The 21,987-nt window shown below is 37.3% G+C and overlaps 1 protein-coding gene across 2 annotated transcripts in view; it reads left to right on the top strand.

Annotated features, from left to right (window-relative positions):
• Positions 1 to 813: 813 nt before the first annotated feature.
• Positions 814 to 21,987, top strand: part of NKCC (sodium potassium chloride cotransporter) — a 50,524-nt gene continuing 29,350 nt past the window's right edge. Inside the window, exon 1 of one of the 2 annotated variants that reach the window (XM_073983113.1) lies at positions 814 to 1,382. In XM_073983113.1, the coding sequence (XP_073839214.1) occupies positions 1,105 to 1,382 (278 nt within the window). In that variant the 5' untranslated portion in view covers positions 814 to 1,104. Of the gene's footprint in view, positions 1,383 to 6,723; positions 7,094 to 21,987 lie in introns of those variants that run through there. The other variant, XM_073983120.1, reaches the window with a different exon arrangement.

Raw genomic sequence — 21,987 nt, 5'->3', positions numbered from 1 at the left:
GGAAAAAAACACTGTTGTGTTTACATGAAATTGATAACATCCGATTTCAAAATGAAAGAAAACGCAAAAATTATTCGACGATTATGGCTGGAAGAACCTCTTACAAGTTTTTACGAACTTATCTACAATCGAAAACTTATCATCAACTTCATAATCGATGGCATAATTCAATTATGAGCAAATGTGACAGACAGATAGAAGATAATAATGACGATGATGATAATGATGGCGATCGTTAATGTGCGGCGGCAAACCAAAGCTATCCCCAAAAAAAAAAATGAAACAAAAATTAACGTCAAATTTAAAATTCATTTAATTTGTTGTGATTGGTGGTTGCCGGTGACGACGATGAATGACAGCAACAACAACAAGGAAAGTGTTAATTTTTTGACAAAAGCGCACACAAAAACCTGTTAAATTAGACACTCTCCTCCGAACGACTTGGGGTTTCAATAGTTTTGCATTTGTTTATGTTGTTGTTCTTATTATTATCCTTTGTTGTTGTCGTTAGTTGTTTGTTAGTTTCTGTTTATATATTCAAATTTGATTAGCGAAATAGGTGCGAATGTGAGAGAGAATATATTATTAATAACGGACCCTCTTTGACTGATATTTCGAAGTTCCCGCTCTTTCGTGGCCTCCTCTTCAAAACAAACACTGAGAACAACAAACTATAGGTTGTTGATATCAACAACACTTACAGAGGATTTGTTTTTGGTGAGAGCTTTCCACTTGATACGTACGATACGAACCCTCGTTTCCTCTTCGTGTGTGTGTTCGATTTCATTTATAAGCCAAAATAAAACGATAAAAGCCCCCAACATCAATCATTTTGCAGTTAAACGTTGACTTATTTTGCAAACGACGGTTAGAACGTTCGTTCGGTTATTCGTTCTCATCGCAAACTTTCGGGCCGAAATATTTAACGGAAACGGAAATTCAAAAATTTCAAAGGAATAACAAAAACGCAAAATAACCACAACGATATCGAAAAAGAAGCCACTTTTTACTTGCGAAAATGCAAAAATTGGAAAATTTGTTTTAAACAAATAAATTGTTAAAAATTTCAATTACAAAAAAGTGTTTATTTAAAAAATTTCCAAAATGACGGATCGTTTTCAAATTTCCAAAGTAAATGGTGGTGCGGGGGGTGAATTCGAGCCCTCAAATATCACCACAATTAGTGAAGATGTTTCCAGTGATAGTGCAAATAATGCCAATGGCACGGGACCACCACCAGCTGGCGGTGGTGCTGGTGGCCATTATCAACAACATAATGCACCACGCAAAAGTTCGAGACTATCCTTTAGAGGATTTGGCAGCTTTTTACGTTCAAAACAAGCAGCAGATGACCGAAAATTCAGTTTGGCACAACTGACACAGTAAGTATAAAATGAAAGAAAAAATGGATAAAGGGATAATTTAAGGAAACTTAAACAAAAGTACTACAGGAGAAGGGGAAAGAAGGGTGCCCTTAGAGGACACCCAAAGGGAGTCTTTATAGACGAGCTAAAGGAAATCGAGCGAAAGCGAGTCTTTATAGACGTGTAATAGCGGGTCTTAATAGACACTCGAAATGGAGTTTTTTAGACGAGCGAAAGGAAGTTTTTTATAGACAAGCGAAAGGGAGTCTTTATAGACGAGCTGAAGGAGATATTTATATACGAGCTGAAGTGTGTCTTTATAGACAACCTGAAGAGAGTCTTTATAGACGACCTGGAGGGAGTCTTTATAGACGACCTGGAGGGAGTCTTTATAGACGACCTGGAGGGAGTCTTTATAGACGACCTGGAGGGAGTCTTTATAGACGACCTGGAGGGAGTCTTTATAGACGACCTGGAGGGAGTCTTTATAGACGACCTGGAGGGAGTCTTTATAGACGACCTGGAGGGAGTCTTTATAGACGACCTGGAGGGAGTCTTTATAGACGACCTGGAGGGAGTCTTTATAGACGACCTGGAGGGAGTCTTTATAGACGACCTGGAGGGAGTCTTTATAGACGACCTGGAGGGAGTCTTTATAGACGACCTGGAGGGAGTCTTTATAGACGACCTGGAGGGAGTCTTTATAGACGACCTGGAGGGAGTCTTTATAGACGTCCTGGAGGGAGTCTTTATAGACGACCTGGAGGGAGTCTTTATAGACGACCTGGAGGGAGTCTTTATAGACGACCTGGAGGGAGTCTTTATAGACGACCTGAAGGGAGTCTTTATAGACGAGCTGAAGGGAGTCTTTATAGACGAGCTGAAGGGAGTCTTTATAGACAACCTGAAGGGAGTCTTTATAGACAACCTGAAGGGAGTCTTTATAGACGAACTAAAGGGAGTCTTTATAGACGAGCTGAAGGGAGTCTTTATAGACGAGCTGAAGGGAGTCTTTATAGACGAGCTGAAGGGAGTCTTTATAGACGAGCTGAAGGGAGTCTTTATAGACGAGCTGAAGGGAGTCTTTATAGACAACCTGAAGGGAGTCTTTATAGACGAGCTGAAGGGAGTCTTTATAGACGAGCTGAAGGGAGTCTTTATAGACGAGCTGAAATGGAGTTTTTATAGACGAGCTGAAGGGAGTCTTTATAGACGAGCTGAAGGGAGTCTTTATAGACGAGCTGAAAGGAGTCTTTATAGACGAGCTGAAGGGAGTCTTTATAGACGAGATGAAGGGAGTCTTAATAGACGAGCTGAAGACAGTCTTAATAGACGAACTGAAGGGAGTCGTTATAGACGAGCTGAATGGTGTCTTTATAGACAAGCTGAAGGTAGTCTTTATAGACGAGCTGAAGTGAGTCTTTATAGACGAGCTGAAGTGAGTCTTTATACACAAGCTGAAGTGAGTCTTTATAGACGAGCTGAAGTGAGTCTTTATAGACGAGCTGAAGTGAGTCTTTATAGACGAGCTGAAGTGAGTCAGACGAGCTGAAGGGAGTCTTTATAGACGAGCTGAAGTGAGTCAGACGAGCTGAAGGGAGTCTTTATAGACGAGATGAAGGGAGTCTTAATAGACGAGCTGAAGGGAGTCGTTATAGACGAGCTGAATGGTGTCTTTATAGACGAGCTGAAGTGAGTCTTTTTAGACGAGCTGAAGTGAGTGTTTATAGACGAGCTGAAGTGATTCTTTATAGACGAGCTGAAGTGAGTCTTTATAGACGAGCTGAAGTGAGTCTTTATAGACGAGCTGAAGTGAGTCTTTATAGACGAGCTGAAGTGAGTCTTTATAGACGAGCTGAAGTGAGTCTTTATAGACGAGCTGAAGTGAGTCTTTATAGACGAGCTGAAGTGAGTCTTTATAGACGAGCTGAAGTGAGTCTTTATAGACGAGCTGAAGTGAGTCTTTATAGACGAGCTGAAGTGAGTCTTTATAGACGAGCTGAAGTGAGTCTTTATAGACGAGCTGAAGTGAGTCTTTATAGACGAGCTGAAGTGAGTCTTTATAGACGACCTGAAGGGAGTCTTTATAGACGACCTGAAGGGAGTCTTTATAGACGAGTTGAAGGGAGTCTTTATAGACGAGCTGAAGGGAGTCTTTATAGACGAGCTGAAGGGAGTCTTTATAGACGAGCTGAAGGGAGTCTTTATAGACGAGCTGAAGGGAGTCTTTATAGACGAGGGAAAGGGAGTCTTCATAGACGAGCGAAAGGGAGTTTTTATAGACGAGCGAAAGGGAGTCTTTTCAGACGAACTGAAAGGAGCCTTTTCCGACGAACTGAAAGGAGCGTTTTATAGGTCAGCTGAAGGGAGTCTTTAAAAAACGAACTGAAAGGCGTCTTTATAGACGAGCTGAAGGGAGTCTTTAAAGAGAAGCGAAAGGGATCATCTTTATAGAAGATCAGTCTATAAGATAGTTTTTTAGACGAGCCGAAGGGAATCTTTTTAGATGAGCTGAAGGGAGTCTTTATGATATCATTGGTCCTAATTTCAACGATATAATTTTATTCGTGGCCAAGTCCATAATTCCCTACATAATGACCCCAAAGCTGAAAAAATAAAACATAAAACAAATAAAACAGAAAGCAGGTAGCTCCCCAGTAAAAATTCAATACTTTTCATTTAAATACAGCAAGCGGGATTTTTTATGGTAGACATTCCTTGTGATTTTTTTTTTTAGAGGAAGCAAATACTTCCCGAGATATGGGCCTCTAAAAGTCTTAGAATTTACGACCACTCTTTCATGCTTCTGCTACACAAAAGTGCACTTAAGTCCAGGTTTTTACCGCAGATCTACTTTCTTTTTACAAGTAAGAAAACATCAGTTTTCTTTATCGACAGAGATATGCCCTCAGCCTGGGTGAATTGAAACTTTCATCCATGGACAGATCGAGTCCGAAGTTGTTGTCAAAATCAGCCTTTGTCTTCTAGCCATTTACATTCAAAATATGCCTGATGAGCTGGCTTAAAACACCAGCGAAACGATCGTAGCATATTGGTTGAGTGCGTGGTATTTCGCTACAATTCATTTTTCAATACAAATTCCTTAGGCCATGTTAGCTCGATTAATTCAAATAATTAATTAAAAAAATTTCATAAATAATGGCATTCGTCCTAAAAAGACAATAATAAATTAAAAAATATTATTTTATATTAATTTTAAATTTTTTTTTGTATGAAGGATTCTGCAGATAAAAAAGTGCTAATGAGTTGAAATAGCAGAGAGTTTGTGATTTTTTTTTTTTAAATAATACTTGAAGAAAAATTCGTAAAGTATAGAAAATATTACATGACGAAATATTAAAAAAATGAGTATTTTGCCCGGATTATACTAAAAATGCAACTAAAATTTTTAAACTACTTTTTCCGTTATAATGATCTCAAAATCTATCAACTCCATTAACCTGCGAATCGCCGACATAAAGTAACTGTGTCCGGGAAGCGAATCGCGAGGAAGAATCGCAGATTAATCATCTGGAAGATCTTCAGAAGATCAACATGTAAAGAAAAATTAAAAAAGAATAGAACAATTGTTTTTTGTTTCTTTTATTTGTTGTTTAGTTTTCTCCTTTTGTTTTCTTTTCTGCTTTGTTATGGTTTTTAATTATTCCTTTATGTTGTGGTTTTTTGTTATAGGCACTGTACTCAAGTACTGTTTCCTCAGTCACTATGTTGTCTTTTGGTTAAACTTGGCAAAACCTGGACATGTGTGGTTTGTCAAAACACATATTATACGTGCCATTTATATCAAAGTTCTGTAGAAAGTGTATATGAGAATTATATGCAACAAAATCAATAATGTTAGTAACAATCATCTGTTGCTCTTCCAGAAGAGTCTTCTGTGATTCCCAGCGGCGATCATTTGAAAAATGTAAGAAAAAATGTAAACAATCACCCAATGATCGCCGTGGATAATCACAGAAGATTAATCTAAGCGAACAATCTTCCAAAAATTGAAAAAATGTTGGCAGGGTTGATATCTATGTATGTGGACTTCATCTCAATATCCGTGCACACGCATATAGATTTTACGACCACATATGATTACTTATAATTTAGAATACATTAACCACTCATCGTCTGCGCTAGGGCGCAAGAAGTCTGAATTTTGAACATATGTTATTTTATGCCACTGGAAATTTTAAATTTGGACTATTTATTTTTAATTGTTTTGATTTTTCCTAATGCTAAAACTTACCCAAAATATGTACAAGTTATTTGTAAACTATGGTTTTACAGGCTGGCACCCCATCTACGTCCTATGCAGACGCTCTGGGCTAGAAAGCCAAGAAGAAACAGCATAGCAATAAAAAGGTATACGCCTATTTTTTTGGAAAATAATGACACGAATTCAAAATAATATATGATTCCCGTCTATTATATGGCGAGGCCTCGGTTTAGCATTTAACCGAATACCAGTAATATATTTGAAAATTCGGTGAACAGTTGAATTGTGGATGAATGATATTGGTTTTAGTGATGTTGCTTCTTTATGTATTTTTGGTAGTCCACAGATTTTTGGTGTATTTGCTGTATTAGAAGGGCTGCGACGGCTTAGTTCCATGTATGACTTCAACTTGTAAGACCATCGATTGTCCGGAGTAATCATCGTATGTTATCCCTAACCAGCTTCTTATACGGCTGTCTTTTCTTGTAGTTTTCTTTACTTGTTTTGTCAGTTGTTTAAATTATTCTATTGTGAAGTTGTTGTAGTTTAATCCTATGCTATGTTTCCTTCGTTGGATTCTATGTATTATTAGATATCGAAAATTGTCTCTACTTTTATTATACGTCCGGTGTTTCTTACATCAAAGTTTTCTATTCCTTAATATTGCAAGCGTTTCAATGTTCCCCTACATCCGAGAAGAGTATAATCTTGTTTATGGTCCCTTTTTGATTTTATGGTTTTCGGGGGTTTAGACGAATTTTTCCCTTTTTACCAGGCTATTGCCCACAAACTGTAAAACATTCTCCACTCCACGGAGTCTGTGAAATTTTGCACGTGGACTATATTTAACACGAGACTCATTGTTAATGTACACATTTGTTGTCCCCCTCTGCAAGGTTTGTGTTCTTAGGTCTAGACGAACGATATACATATTTTGCATGTGAAATACTCAATGACGTGAATTTATTAAATTCGAACCATTAACGAACGCGTTTAACGAAGTCAATATTATTCTCAAAAATTGAGTTACTTATTTGCGGTTTATGGCATCACCTCCTACTCTATACTCAGAGTGTGGATAAAAATGAATGTGTTTTTTTTTTATTAAATGTTTAAAAGCCATCGACATTCAATATTATACAGTTAAACGTTAACTTTATTTTCAAGCGTATGGATGGATATCAAAACTTGAGTAACGGAAACGGAAATTAACATAGAAAAAAATCTAACCAATAAACAAAAATATTGAAATAATATAGTGAACAAATACTACCAATAATCTTTAAGTTATTTAAAATTGAAATTATTTCAAAATGGAAGGTGTTGAAAAAGGCGAGACCAATGGAGAATATACTCCAAGTGAACTTAACAATAATAATAACAATGTTAATGACAGTGAACCGCCGCCGCCGCCACCAACTGCCAATGGCCATTTTCAGCGATCCAATGCAAAACATAAAAGCTTTCGCCTATCATTTCGGAAACTTGGAAGCTTTCTAACCAGGTAATTACGGTAGAAAACCGAATGTTTGTGATCAATAGACAACCAGTGCGAATAAGTCTTTACAAACAACTAAGAAAATTACTTTGAGATGATCTTCAGGTGGTATACTGTACATAGGCTTGTCTTCTGACAATGATTTGTCAGAAATATTCAGTGATTGATTTGGCATAGACGGGCAAATGAAAGTCATTACAGACGAACTGCAGGAGGGACTCATTGTAGATGTATCAAGGGGGCTTTCACAGACGAAAGAAGAAAAATATTTACAGACACAGATGGGAGACCATATCGTGGACCTATATAAACGGCCAAAAGGGAGTCTTTATAGGCGGCCTAAAGGGAGTCTTTATAGACGACCTAAATGGGGGGTCTTTATAGCGTCAAGAAGGGTATATTTATAGGCGACCTAAAGGGAGTCTTTGTAGACTACCTGCAGGGAGTCTTTATAGACGACCAGAAGCTAGTCTTTATAGACGACCAGAAGGGAGTCTTTATAAACGACCAAATTGAAGTCTTTAAGAAACAAATGAAGGTGGTCCTTACAGACGACCAGAAAAGAGTCTTTATAGACGACCTAAAGGGAGTCTTTATAGACGTCAAGAAGGCTATCTTTATAGACGACCTAAAAGGAGTCTTTGTAGACTGCCTGCAGGGAGTCTTTATAGACGACCTGAAGGTAGTCTTTATAGAAGACCAGAAGGGAGTATTTAGAGACGACCAAATTGAAGTCTTTGAGGAAAAAAATGAAGAGGTTCTTTACAGACAACCAGAAAAGAGTCTTTATAGAGGACCAGAAGAGAGTCTTTATAGACAACCAGAATAGAGACTTTATAGACGACCAGAATAAAGTCTTTGAGAAAAAGGAAGAGGGTCTTTACAGACGACCATAAAAGAGTCTTTATAGACGACAACCTTTATAGACAACCTAAAGGGAGTCTTTATAGACGACCTAAAGGAAGTCTTTATAAACGACCTAAAGGGAGTCTTTACAGATGACCTAAAAGGAGTTTTTACAGACGACCTAAAGGGAGCCTTTATAGCGTCAACAAGTGCATCTTTATAGGCGACCTAAATAGAGTCTTTGTAGACTGCCCGCAGGGAGTCTTTTTAGACGACCTAAAGGGAGTCTTTGTAGACTGCCTGCAGGGAGTCTTTATAGACGACCTAAAGGGAGTCTTTGTAGACTGCCTGCAGGGAGTCTTTATAGACGACCTGAAGGTAGTCTTTATAGACGACCAGTATGAAGTCTTTGAGAAAAAAGGAAGAGGGTCTTTACAGACGACCAAACAAGAGTCTTTATAGACAACCAGAAGAGAGTCTTTATAGACGACTAGAATGGAGTCTTTCAGAAAAAAGGAAGAGGGTCTTTACGGACGACCAGAAAAGAGTCTTTATGGACTAGAAGGGAGTCTTTATAGACGACCTAAAGGGAGTCTTTATAGACGACCTAAAGGGAGTCTTTATAGACGACCTAAAGGGAGTCTTTATAGACGACCTAAACTGAGTCTTTATAGACTACCTAAGGAAGTTCTTATAAACGACCTAAAGGGAGTCTATGCAGACGACCTAAAGGGAGTCTTTATAGCGTCAAAAAGGGTATCTTTATAGGCGACCTAAAGGGAGTCTTTGTAGACTGTCTGCAGGGATTCTTTATAGACGACCAGAAGGGAGTCTTTATAGATGACCAGATTGAAGTATTTGAGAAAAAATGAAGAGGGTCTTTACAGACGACCAGAAAAGAGTCTTTATAGACAATCAAAAGAGAGTCTTATAGACGTCAAGAAGGGTATCTTTATAGGCGGCCTAAAGAGAGTCTTTGTAGACTGCCTGCAGGGAGTCTTTATAGACGACCAGAAGGGAAAGACTAAAGTCTTTGAGAACAAATGAAGAGGGTCTTTACAGACGACCAGAAGGAAGTCTTTATAGACGACCAGAAGGAAGTCTTTATAGACGACCAGAAGGAAATCTTTGAGAAAAAAGGAAGAGGGTCTTTACAGACGACCAGAAGGTAGTCTTTAAAGACGACCTAAAGGGAGTCTTTATAGACGAGCTAAAGAGAAGATTTTATAGGGGAGCTAAAGATAGTTCTTATAGGCGACATAAAGAAGTCTTTATAAAATCCTGTAGTCTTTATAGACGACAGAAAGGTAATCTTTATAGACCACCTATAGAGGGTCTTTATAGACAACCTAAACGGAGTAATTCTTATGAAAAACTATGAAGTCGGAGTCGTCCTTTATTGCAAAGCTGCTGATTGCAGCACATCACCTAACTCTCCTGCCTTCTGGTAACCTAGAATTTCTGCTTGAATGGTCCTGCAATTATTTTATAAATTTGAGGTTAGTTTAATGGTTGGATTTTAGCAGTAGACAATCTTGAATTTTCATGTTCCCGACAGCTTCAAGTCATCAATCGGGCCATTTCATCGATAAATATGTTAAGATTGTTTTAAAGTATGTCCCCGTTATTTGATATTACACCCATCTCCGTATGCAAGCCTATTCCTTTCCACCGATTGCAATTTCCAGCAGCCGCCTATTGGGCAGTTAGTTATTCTCTCGTTATATTTTTGTAAATAGTTTGTTCAATTTATGCATACATATTTTCGCATACACATTCACGAAGGAACACGGGAGACTTCTCTTATATCCATGACAGCAGTTCGATTCATATTAGCTCAATGATATGGTGAGACCTACTTTTTATTGCCGAATCCGCACGGCTTTCCTTAATACACCACTTACAGAGAAGTTTTACATGGTTAGAATGCTCAGAACATGTCGCCTACGCTACGCTGAGAGGTATTTTACCACCACTGGAAAGTATGATTTTTTTAAGCCGGTCTGGTTGTCGAAACCGGACTTACAGATTACACCACGATGGTACCCTTGAATCTGCCATATCTCTCTTCGAAAGACTTCAATGTTAGTACGACTATTAACCAGAAAAGAAAAATATTCCGATATCTCTCGACGGCTTCTTTATGGTTGATGAGGCGACTCCTAGCCTCATCACTACAATGCAGCCCAAGAAAACCTAAGGAAAACCCCAAGAACGAAAACACGCGGGTGATGTATCTTCTTCGATGGTTCGAAAGAAACTCAAATTTTATTTACTATTCTACAAAATATTTACAACTCTTAAAACTAACACACACAGACAATACATTTAGTAATGTACGCTGTGTACATAAATACATCATGCACATCACGCACACACTGCGTTGCGGGTGATAAGAAACATACACTATTTTATTACCGACCCTTTCTATTTATGGCCGACATCTGTTATGTGTAAAGATAGCACATTGGTGCGTTGACTAAAATCTACCTGACACCATTAAAAACAATTCTATAAAATTGTCCATACTCCCCGCCGTGAAAAGATCCTAATCTTTTAACAATTGTATGTATTAGTATCTTATCTCTTACAAACTAAATTTTTTAGTAATATTGCAATTACATTTAATTTTGTAACTGCTGAAGGCATTACTTAGATTCTAAAACTAATTATATGAATGCAACAATTATTATAACTTAATTCTAGGTGATGGCACCCAACACCTTCAGCAACCAGCTCGGACGGGGACTTCTTTTCCATTGCTTAATTACATGGTAAATCCATTTTCTTCGTAGAGGATAACCTGAAACATTGCTAGCGTCAGCTCTGGTTGTGCGATAACCGGTAACTTCTTCATTGGCATTAAACATCGATGCCTTTTTGCTAGCGCCACCTTGTATTTCTTGTGATTTCATAACCATGTGGATCGGAGGTTCATATGTTGCACTAACTCTCAATTTGTTGATATCACCCTCAATGGTGCCTGAGCGATGGAAATTGACGTCATTCTCTTTGTCATTGGCATTAGGTTTAAATTGGAAACCACCGATATGTACTTCTTTAGTACCTTTCTTCAGTACCATTTCTTCAAGATCACTTTGGGAAATTTCGATGTGGTCTTTCTCCCTGCTGGGTTGACTCATATCTTCTTCGTTCCACAGTAATTTGTCGTACATAGCACTTTCTTCTTGTAGTTGTTGTTGTGCCATTCCATTTCGTAGACGTCGCAATTCATCTTCCAGATTTACTACCTCAGCAGCATGGCATGTCCGTTCATGTTGGATCAATTCCTCCAAATCACGATTACGGGTATTCAATGCAGCATTTGTAGCTTCCAACTCATTAATGCGACTATTCAAGCTATGATTGGCTTCTGCTTGAAGACTATTAATCTCTTGTTGGTACATCATTTCAAGTTTGCGCATTTGTCCTTCGTGTTGTTCACGCAACTGTTGTAACACTTCACTGATTTCAGCTTGGTGGCGAGAATGTATTTCATCAATTTCTCGCAAATGACTTTGCTCCTTAAACGTGAGTTCTTCGCGTAGACTCTGAATGCGGTTTTGCAAATCCGTACGGATCATAGATTCAGCGTTTAAATATTTACGAGCTTCGTCCAATTGTTGTCGTAGACACTCCGATTCTTTCTGCACTTCACAAAGATTTTCCACAGCCTTTTCCTTTTCAGCATAAGCAGCATTGTATTTGACGGTAACGTCAGTGACCTGTGACTCATACATGCGAGCCTTTTCTTCAGCAAGTCGGCAGTCCTTGATTTGTTGATCCAATTTGGACTTAAATTGCTCATTTTCTTCTCGTAATCGATTTGTTTCACTTTTTAATTTTCGCGAAACATCCACGCACGCGTTTTCATTCTCAGTTTTCGAGCTCCTAACAACTTCCTGTGTAGGCCCTAAACTACCTGAGAACTGTGCCTCATAATTTATGTTCACCTTTTTTGGTGCTACTCTTGAAATGTTCCCACTTCTTACTATTTGGTAACAAATTTGCAGATAATGGTAATGACTTGTGTAGTCACCCTCTATCCCTACTACCTCCAAATATCGCACGTAATGTGACAATAATGACTGATAACTCTTTTCGAAGTCTTTTGTTCTTGAGAAAAGAGCTTTTCTAATCTCCCCCCAAAAATCAAAAGAAGCATCTACTAAATTAATTGTTTCCCTAATATTTGGCGGTCCTGTTTGGAGCAGTCCGGATTTCTTTCCACACTGTTCCGATGAACTTATGCTGTTCACCTCAGCTATAAAGTCTACATTATGTAGACGTGGCACTTCTATAGGCACAAACAAACCCATAGCTTCCATGTTTTCCTCTATGCTTTTAACGGCATATTGCACTCCCACAGCGAATATGCAATGATCGTATGGTACTTTTTCCATACGTCGGAGCTCCCTTTCGTTACCTAAAAAGTCCGTTCTTGCTTCCGCGAAAGAACTAACTATTTTGGAACACTTTTCCCTAATTTCCTTGGCTACACTTGTTTGAGCAATTTTGTATATTTGTAAATCAATGGACACTATATACTCGCCCAACATCCTTTGATGTTGGATGAATTCTTCGAAATTCATTTTCGCGAGCTATATTTTTTGTCACTTTATTCTTTTTTTTATTTGTTATTAAAATTGACCTAACATACTCTTTGCTTCGAGTATGCGTCTTTTAATAACCTAACACAGTAACTTTTTTCTACAGCACTGCACTACACGTATAAACTACACAAAGTTCTCCTTTGGAACTGCGAGCCTACCACGTCACTTAAATAGCGGATCTATTACGTGTTTTTTTTAAACACGAAACGATCACGTCGGGGTCACCAAATGATGAGGCGACTCCTAGCCTCATCACTACAATGCAGCCCAAGAAAACCTAAGGAAAACCCCAAGAACGAAAACACGCGGGTGATGTATCTTCTTCGATGGTTCGAAAGAAACTCAAATTTTATTTACTATTCTACAAAATATTTACAACTCTTAAAACTAACACACACAGACAATACATTTAGTAATGTACGCTGTGTACATAAATACATCATGCACATCACGCACACACTGCGTTGCGGGTGATAAGAAACATACACTATTTTATTACCGACCCTTTCTATTTATGGCCGACATCTGTTATGTGTAAAGATAGCACATTGGTGCGTTGACTAAAATCTACCTGACACCATTAAAAACAATTCTATAAAATTGTCCAATGGTCGTTCCTGTTGCCATTAGTATAATTAATAAGTATGGATTAAAACTATATTCTTGCCTGATTCGTTGGGTTCTTTTGAATTCATTAGATGTGGTTTTCCAACATAATTGCGGCAATATCTTTAATGGCCTTGTATGCGGCTGATGATTAGTGTTTCTTTTGCATTTTTTCTTCTTCTCAGTACTTCTCATATTTCCGAACATCTTACGGTATCGTAAGTTTTTTTCTAGATCAATAAAGCAAACATATAGGTCTTCATTGTACTCTATAGTTTTCTTCGTTGTCTTAAAGTAGAGATCTTGAGTTCCCAAAATTAGGACAGAAGCCACATTTCCCCCCTTAGATAGTGTTTTTCCCTTTGTTTTCAGTTATAATTCTCGAATAGATTTTTTCAGGCCCGTTTAATAACTTTCTTCCAATAATTAATCTTTATAATTTCACTATCAAAACGACCACCAATAAACATTTCAAATTTATAACCGTTTAAACAAATTATTATTATTATTAAATTAATTATTATTAAATTATAATTATTGTAACAAATTTCTACTTAAATATCTGTTACACCTCGATCTGATATTTTCTTTCTAATGCTTGGTTTAGATTTAACATTTTGAAAATTAACAAAATAGGGAAGTGGAAAAATTCAGATTTGTCGCTTGCTTTCTACAATCTCCAAATTTCTAAAAATGTTTACTTATTTATTTTCCAATATCTTTCTATCGATTATTTGGCAATGTGGCTGTGTAGGTATGGCAGACAAAATTGTCCAATAAAAAAATCCCCACTAATTAAAACCCAATAAATTTGTATAAATTCAGTTTAAGGAAGAAAAAATGAGATCACACAAAACACATGTTGATTATTTTCGTTGATACTGGATTTAACCTGTTTTAATTACTTGTAATTAAAGATAATTATTCATCATCCTGTGATGTCGAATTCTGCTTATGTGTGTTTGTCGTTGTGGCGATTCAAACAATGGCGAATCATTGAAAAAGCAAAGCTTTTGAAACCCTTTATTAAGATAGTCACAAAGAAGCAATAAGGTTTAACCTAAAAACACGTTTGTTTAAATTTCATTTTGAATGTTTATTGCACCGACACACCCGCCCTTTTAATTCCAGATGACAAGTCCATAAATAGTTTTTATTCCATTTTTAACTTCAATTTCAAAATCCAAAACCAATTCATGGTCTTAACCATCAATTAATGGACATGCATTGTGGGCCTACCTCAATTAAATTGTATCAGCAATAATACCCAATGAAGTAATCGTTGAGCAAATATTTATTTTTCATTCGTCAGTTTTTTTTTTTTTGTTTTTTATTTATTTTTCCCCAAAATTTTTTAAGGTTTATCTTTATGATTCCCTTATAAATTGCTATTAAATTACAAATTATTTTTGTAATCTGTAATAATTACTAGTCATATTTATTTATTGTTAAAAATTTATGGCGAAACTTTACAGTTTTCATTTAATGAAATGTTATATTTACTCACGTCAGGGAGCGTTTAGTTTCGCAAAGCGTTCTTATGAAACATTTTAATGAAAGAATTTTATCTCTTCGTAGATTCATTCATTTGTCAAATTTAAAAGTTAGGGGTAGATATTTATTGTTAAACAACAAAACAAAAAGTAAGAATGTCTATTTTTGGATAGGTCGAATCATATGTTACCCTACATCTGTACACCTAGACATCTCGTATGTATGTACATATGTAACACGTGTTTCGAGAAAAAAAAGGAGATACAAAATCTCCTATCCAAAATAGGTATATCTCGAACCATGCCTATATCGCTTTGTATGTGAGTGATTAGAGCTTCTTTTAATTAATCCTTCTCAGTTATTCCCATATTTCCGGCCACCTTACGGTGTCGAAAGCTTTTCTAGGTCAATAAAGCAAATATGTAGTTCTTGTTTTATCCGTTAATTGTCTTAAAGTGAAGACAAGATCTGCAGTTTTACTATTAGGACAAAATTCATATTTTTAAATTTTGTCTTTTCAGGGCTATGACCATTATTTGTGAGATTTTTAATTAATCAAGCTATATGACCTAAGAGGATTCTATTGAAAAAAAGATATCTAGCCAAGTCCTACACATCAGCCGCTATGCGACGATCGTTTCGTTAACTGGTTAGGTTAACATCAGTAGGCATATTAGATGTTGTTGCTAAACAATTTTCGCCATTTGGAGCGTACAAAATTGCAAATTTGCATTTGTGAATTTTAAACTGAAGCTTTTTCATCTAACTTACTTACTTAGCTGGTCCATTACAGAACATTTGTTCCATAGGCCGAACCAAAAAAGGTCTCCAATTCTCTCTATTTGTTGCTTCGCACTCTGTTTGCGCCATCTATTCCTTGGCCTGCCAATTCTGCGTGCACCGCCAAGTATTTATACGCCTTTTTAGCGGGTTCATCTTCGCTCATTCTTATGATACGTTTAACTATGTCGTTGTATAGCAGATACAGCTCGTGGTTCATGCGACGTCGATATTCACCGTCAACGCAGATTGGTCCGTAGATCTTTCGAAGAATTTTTCTCTCAAACACACCAAGCACTGTCATGTCTGCTTGCGCAAGTACCCAGGCTTCGGAGCCATACATCAGCACGGGTAGTATCAGTGTTTTGTAGAGCGTTATTTTGGTTTGACGAGATATGGCTTTGTTTTTAAACTGCTTACTTAAACCAAAGTAGCATCTGTTGGCCAATACAATTCTTCTTTTTATTTCACAACTGATGTCGTTTGTTGTGTTTACGGAGGTGCCGAGGTAGACAAAATCTGTTACTACCTCAAAATTATAGGAACCAATTTCCACAGTTGGTCCGAGCTCAATGGACGCATTGCGCGTCGACAGCATCAACTTGGTCCTCTCACCGTTTACCGTCAGACCGACTTTAGCAGATTCTCCTTCGACTCTCTTAAAGATATCATTTACTTCCTTTACTGATCGACCCATGATGTCTTTATCATTAGCATAAGCAAGTAATTTGTGGCCATTGGTGTAGATTGTGCCACTTCTTTTGACGTTTGCCTCGCGTATAACCTTTTCCAGCAGGATGTTGAACAAATCACACGAAAGGCTGTCTCCTTGCCTGAAACCTCTTTTGGTACAAAACTCTTCAGAGAGGTTCTTTCCTATTTTAACGGAGGATCTCGTGTCAGTTAAAGTCATTTTACAAAGCCGGATGAGCTTTGCGGGGATACCAAATTCAGACATGGCTTGGAATACCTTTGAACGCAGCGGGCTGTCGAAGGCTGCTTTATAATCTACAAAAAGGTGGTAGGTGTCGATCTGCATCTCTTGAGTCTTCTCCAGGATTTGCCACAGGGTAAATATCTAGTCAATGGTGGACTTGCCAGGTCTAAAGCCGCATTGGTATGGTCCAATTATCTCGTTGACCATAGGTTTTAGTCGTTCGCACAATATCCCTGACACGATCTTGTAGGCAATAGGGACTAGACTTACATATGCCCCTATAGTTAGAGCATACAGTCTTATCTCCTTTCTTGTGGACGGGGCACAGAATACTCAGGTTCCAATCGTCTGGTTCTCGGTCTCTGGTATCCATATATGGATTTTGCGGCTGTTTGCATGGAGTGCGTAATACTTTGCCATTGCGCTGATGTGTTATCGGGATGAGGAGTGCTTTGATTAAGCAATTGGGCTAGTTGAGTGGTATATGCTGTGGCTATCTGTTGTGATTGCAGCTTACCGATGTCTAACTTTCGTGTCGTGTCTGTTCGTACTTTGTTTGCTACGTTTAACCGGGTGCGTACCTTTGCTGCGACAAGGTAGTGCTCTGAGTCTATGTTTGCTCCTCAGAACGAACGCACATCCAACACGCTCGATGAATGTCTGCCATCTATCACAACGTGATCAATTTGGTTTCTTGTTTTCGGATCTGCAAACAGCCAGGTGCCCTTTATGTCATGGCAGCTATAATACAGTGCGTCACCTTTAGGTGTTGTTGTGACGCCTTTCCCATTGCATCGTATTTCCTGTATGGCAGTAATGTCGGCCTTGTACTTTTCAAGTACATCTGCCAATGCGTAAACTGCACCTTCTCTATAAAGAGTGTGAACAGTCCAGGTGCAGATTCGCAGATCATGTTCGTTTGCGGGGGTCGGCAACTTTTGAGGGATTTGTTTTTCTTTTGTTATTTCATAGTAGGTTGCTTTTTCTAGGGGACTGTTACTAACCCTGCGCCCAAACCCAAGCATTTAACGTTCTTATGGGTGAATGCGCGGCGCATTTTAGCTCACTACCTTTAACGGGTGTTAAAGGCACCTACCCCAGGTGACACCACGGGGAGGTCAGTGTCCACTTGAGATGAAAGAGGGGCCAAGATAAATCCTGGACTTTGCCATGTTAAAGCCGGTCAGGACCGTTCTTTGGTATCTTTCATCCTCTACGTTACCCACTTTTTCATCTAAAGACGAGTCATTTGTCCCCCTTCAATCAATTTTTTCAATATTACATCATATTAAAATCGATCGATAGCAAATAAAATATCTGGTGTGCACGATAACTATCGAAACGAGTGACTGATATTGGTCATTGGAGTTGGGCAATCTCGTTCGATTGAACGATCCGGATCCCTACCTCGTTCAATGGACAGCGGTAATTTCTTTGACAAAACTGAGTATACTTAATTTCACACATTCGTTTTTATGGTGTTACTCATTCGTCTTTGAACGAGGACAGTGATCCGGATCGTTCAATTGAACGAGATTGCCCAACTCTATTGGTCATACCTTTGTAGGGCTAGTTTGAAGTCTATCTTCATAATAACATCTTCGGGTTCCTCCGTCAAAAAAGCTAAAAATATCCACTTAAGTGCAGTTTAAGGGCTGATCCAGGATGGTTTTGAAATTCCCATCGAATGTTGTTTTTGCGATTCTAATAACAGAGATACATATATTTTTTTCATGTGCAAGCCCGTGCTTCCTGCCATAATGACCAAAAAGCTCTAAAAAAACCTACGGTGACCAACTAAAATGACTGCTGAACACAATAACCATCGAAGGTAGTGACTGATGTTGGTCCACAGCGTGTAGTATCAAAGGCTTTTGATAAGTCGAGTGGTGCGATAGAACAGGCACGTGGAGATGGCGTGCAGCGCTGTTGTCATGCTGTGCTGCTTACGGAACCCATACTGATGATTCGCAACTGGATAGCTATTTCTTATGCTGGAAAGGAGTAAAGAAAAGCTGGCAAACTATCAATATTCTTAACATTACATATTTTCGATATTTCATTTAAAATTATCGATATTATTGTTAATGTCATCATCATCAAATTTTCAACGTTGGCAAAATTCCCACTCAGTAATGTTGGCGATATTTCTTGAGTATTCCATCCATGTGGGTGCCACCGTGGTGCAATGGTATGCACACCCGCCTTCCACGCTGAAGGTCGTGGGAATTTTCAACGGTGGCAAAATACCCCTCAGTAATGTTGGCGACATTTCCTGAGTATTTCAGCCATGTAAAACTTCTCTACAAGTGGTGTCTTAAGACACGCCGTTCGGACTCGGCGATGTAGGTCCCATATCATTGAGCTAATATGAATCGGGGTGCCCTCATTGATATGAGAGAAGTCTCCCTTGTCCCATCTGGGATGTTTGTGGAACAATTATTATATTATTATTCCATCCATGTACAACTTCTCTACAAGTTGTTTCTTAAGACACGCCGTTCGGACACGACGAAAAATAGTAAGTCTCATATCATTGAGCTAATATGAATTGGGGTGCACTCATTGGTATGGGAGAAGTCTCCCTGGTCCCATATAATAATAATTGATCCACAAACATCCCATAAGGGACAAGGGTCCCATATGGGATGTTTCAAATTCATCAAATGCTACATCTGGTCTGTTTTATTTATTATATGCATCAATAATAAAGGCGATCGATGAAAACTGTAGAATTATTTTAAATTTGGACAGATGGACAGATCGCATAAGAAATGACGAGGAACTAAGAAGATTGCCAACTCCTTAAGACAGTTAAATATAGAAAAGTGTCATTCATACCTGGGACATATCATGAGAATTGATAAATGTATTTTTCTGCAACAAATTATCAAAGGAACAGTTAAAAAAAGACCATGCAGAGAAAGAAAAGAAGTTTCTGGACTGAAAAATATTCTGACATAGGCTGGACATCAAAATGAAAGAAGTTTATTAAATGCCGCTAAAAACAGATATCTGTATTTATAAAAATCCATATTTTTTTGTTTTTGTTAAACCTGAGAAAAATTGTAAATCAACAAATAATTTTTAATTATTATATGATCGCATACATCCGAAACATGGATGCGCAAGTAAAGAAGAATGGGGTAATTGGTGCATAAGCCTTACAAGGATATCTTTATCGGAGTATTAGTCCCAATTTACATTAGGCAAGTTCACTTGCGGCAAGTCTCTGTTTGTAGGAGAGACACGAAAGGGGAATGAAAATGCAAAAATTGCTCGTACCGGCAATTTTCAGGCAATTCCTTTTATAATTTTCATTGTTTTGAAAACAAAACTTGTCGCAACAGAATTGCCTTTTATAAACGCAAAAGGCATGTTTAAAAAGGAACAAAAAATATTACCGCAATTAAACTCGCCTAATGACAAATATCGAAAATAACTCCCTTAAGACATTTTCGATATTTGGATTTTCGTTACGGCATAGAGGAGACTTTTTTCTCTGTAGAAGTAATGGACTGCCTTGCCCCCTTTTTTGGCAGTGGGTATATAAGGCGGTCTGGACAATTGATTAACTTCCATTCTAAACATCCTAGACGTATTAAAATAAACACTACAACAAACTAATCGGGTTTTAAATATAAGTGATGAACAATTTCATGACGCCAATGAGGTACTTCAAATATTGTCCATAAATGAGTTCCCAAAGAAGACGATTGATGACTTAATAAAACACGCAAATATGAAAAACAAAAATAAGGAAAGGTAAAATGAAAAATCATATAAGTCCGTAACGTACATACCCGGATTTTCTGAGAGGCTTTGTAACTCAAATATTTATAATAAAGACAACTTCCAACTAGCTTTAAGGACGAACAACAATGTCAACAGTATGTTTAGCAAACTTAAAACTAAGACTAAAAATGAAGATAGGTGCAATTTAGTATATAAAATAACTTGTAATGGAGACGACGCCCCAGAAGGTATAAGTTGGCACGACTAAAACAAAACTTAAAACGCGACTTTCTGGACACAAATCTGGTCAAAAAACCGACAAGCCTATTGAACAAAAAAACAGCATTAGGAGCTCATTGCAGTGCACAAACCTGATTTTAAAAATGTTGACGTTCTTGCACATGAAAATAACTACAAAAGAATATTTACTCTAGAAATGCTTCATATTATTTATATACCGATAAAAGAATACATTTTAAGACTAACATAAACCACTGTGCACATATGTATAGAAACTTAGTTCATAAGCATCGACGAAAGCTTAGTTGACGTTGACATTAGAAAGACAATAGTCGCTCTTCTTCCATAAATTCAGGTAATTAAGACAAAAGTCGCTCTTCCTCCATAAATTCAGGTAAAATAAAAAAATATCTTGTGTTATATTTATATATTTTATAAGTTGTAATTATAAAACTGTGTTTTTAAAACAGATCCCTGAGGATGATTGTCGAAGACAATTGAAATATTGGAAATACAACTTAAACCAAACAAATAAAATCTGTCTTTTACAGCCTGTTTCACTATGTCGAACGAAAATGAATACGAAAGAAAAACAACTAAGCTCGTGCATGATTCTTAAATGTTGTAGTTGTTTTAAAGCAAACACAATGTCAATATTGCCATGAAAACCAAAGTTTAGGTGTTTTTTCGTTCGCAATCATTTTCTTTCGACATTGTGAAACAGGCCCTTAATAACCTTCAGCCAAACTATTACCAGCAAAATTAGAATTCAGCAGGTCAACAATAACAAGAAACAACAAAAATAAGAAAAATAATTACTTTGTGAATTTAGCAAAACTTACGTCCTTTCAACCTTCATATTTGTTAACATGGTTAAGCATTCCTTAGAGCATCTCCGATATTTATCAACAAATTCGCACTTAAAAAAGTTTGAATTTCACATTTTTGTAGAAAGGTAATACACCTTACAATATAGAATCGCTCGGCCGATGTTTCAAAGTTATCAATAGTTTCTAAATTATAATTTGCACTTCCAATACACATTTCGTCTGCTATCTACAATCGACGGGCCTTGAATGGTTGTGCATGCAATTATACCTCACCTGAAAGTAAAAAGTACATTAGAATATTAATAATTTTGTACATTTATAAAAAGTCCCTGTATATTTCGTTACTTTTTCATTCAGCATCAACATTTTTGAACATTTTAAAAGATTCCCTGGGGCATCTCCAATATTTATCAACAAATTTTCACTTAAAGTTTGATTTTGTTTAGGTAGGGAAGGTAATACTCGATACAATATAAAATCGCACGACCGCTGTTTCGAAGTTCGATAAATTCGCAAGTAAAAAATATTTGCAAGTTCTTGCAACTACTTCTTATTTCTCTTTTACTGAACAAGTTTGTTATCGAACAGCATTCTGTAAAAGTTTGTACAAATTTGTACAAACTTTTGGGTTATCGAACGGACCTATTTTTTACATTATACTTTCCACTTCTATTACACATTTCGTCTTCTTTCTACAATCGCCTAAACATGAGTCGTTGTTCTTGCAACCATACTTCACCCGAAAGCAAACAAAATTCGTAATAAATATTTTAAGTCAGTGAATTTAAAAAAATACCCATTGATGTAATTATACGGTTA

The sequence above is a fragment of the Musca autumnalis genome, unplaced genomic scaffold (genome assembly GCF_047663935.1).
Source record: "Musca autumnalis isolate F117 unplaced genomic scaffold, ASM4766393v1 scaffold_1, whole genome shotgun sequence".
Lineage (NCBI taxonomy): Eukaryota > Metazoa > Arthropoda > Insecta > Diptera > Muscidae > Musca > Musca autumnalis.
The sequence above is the reverse complement of the archived record's forward strand: the minus strand, read 5'-3'. Positions and strand labels throughout refer to the sequence as shown.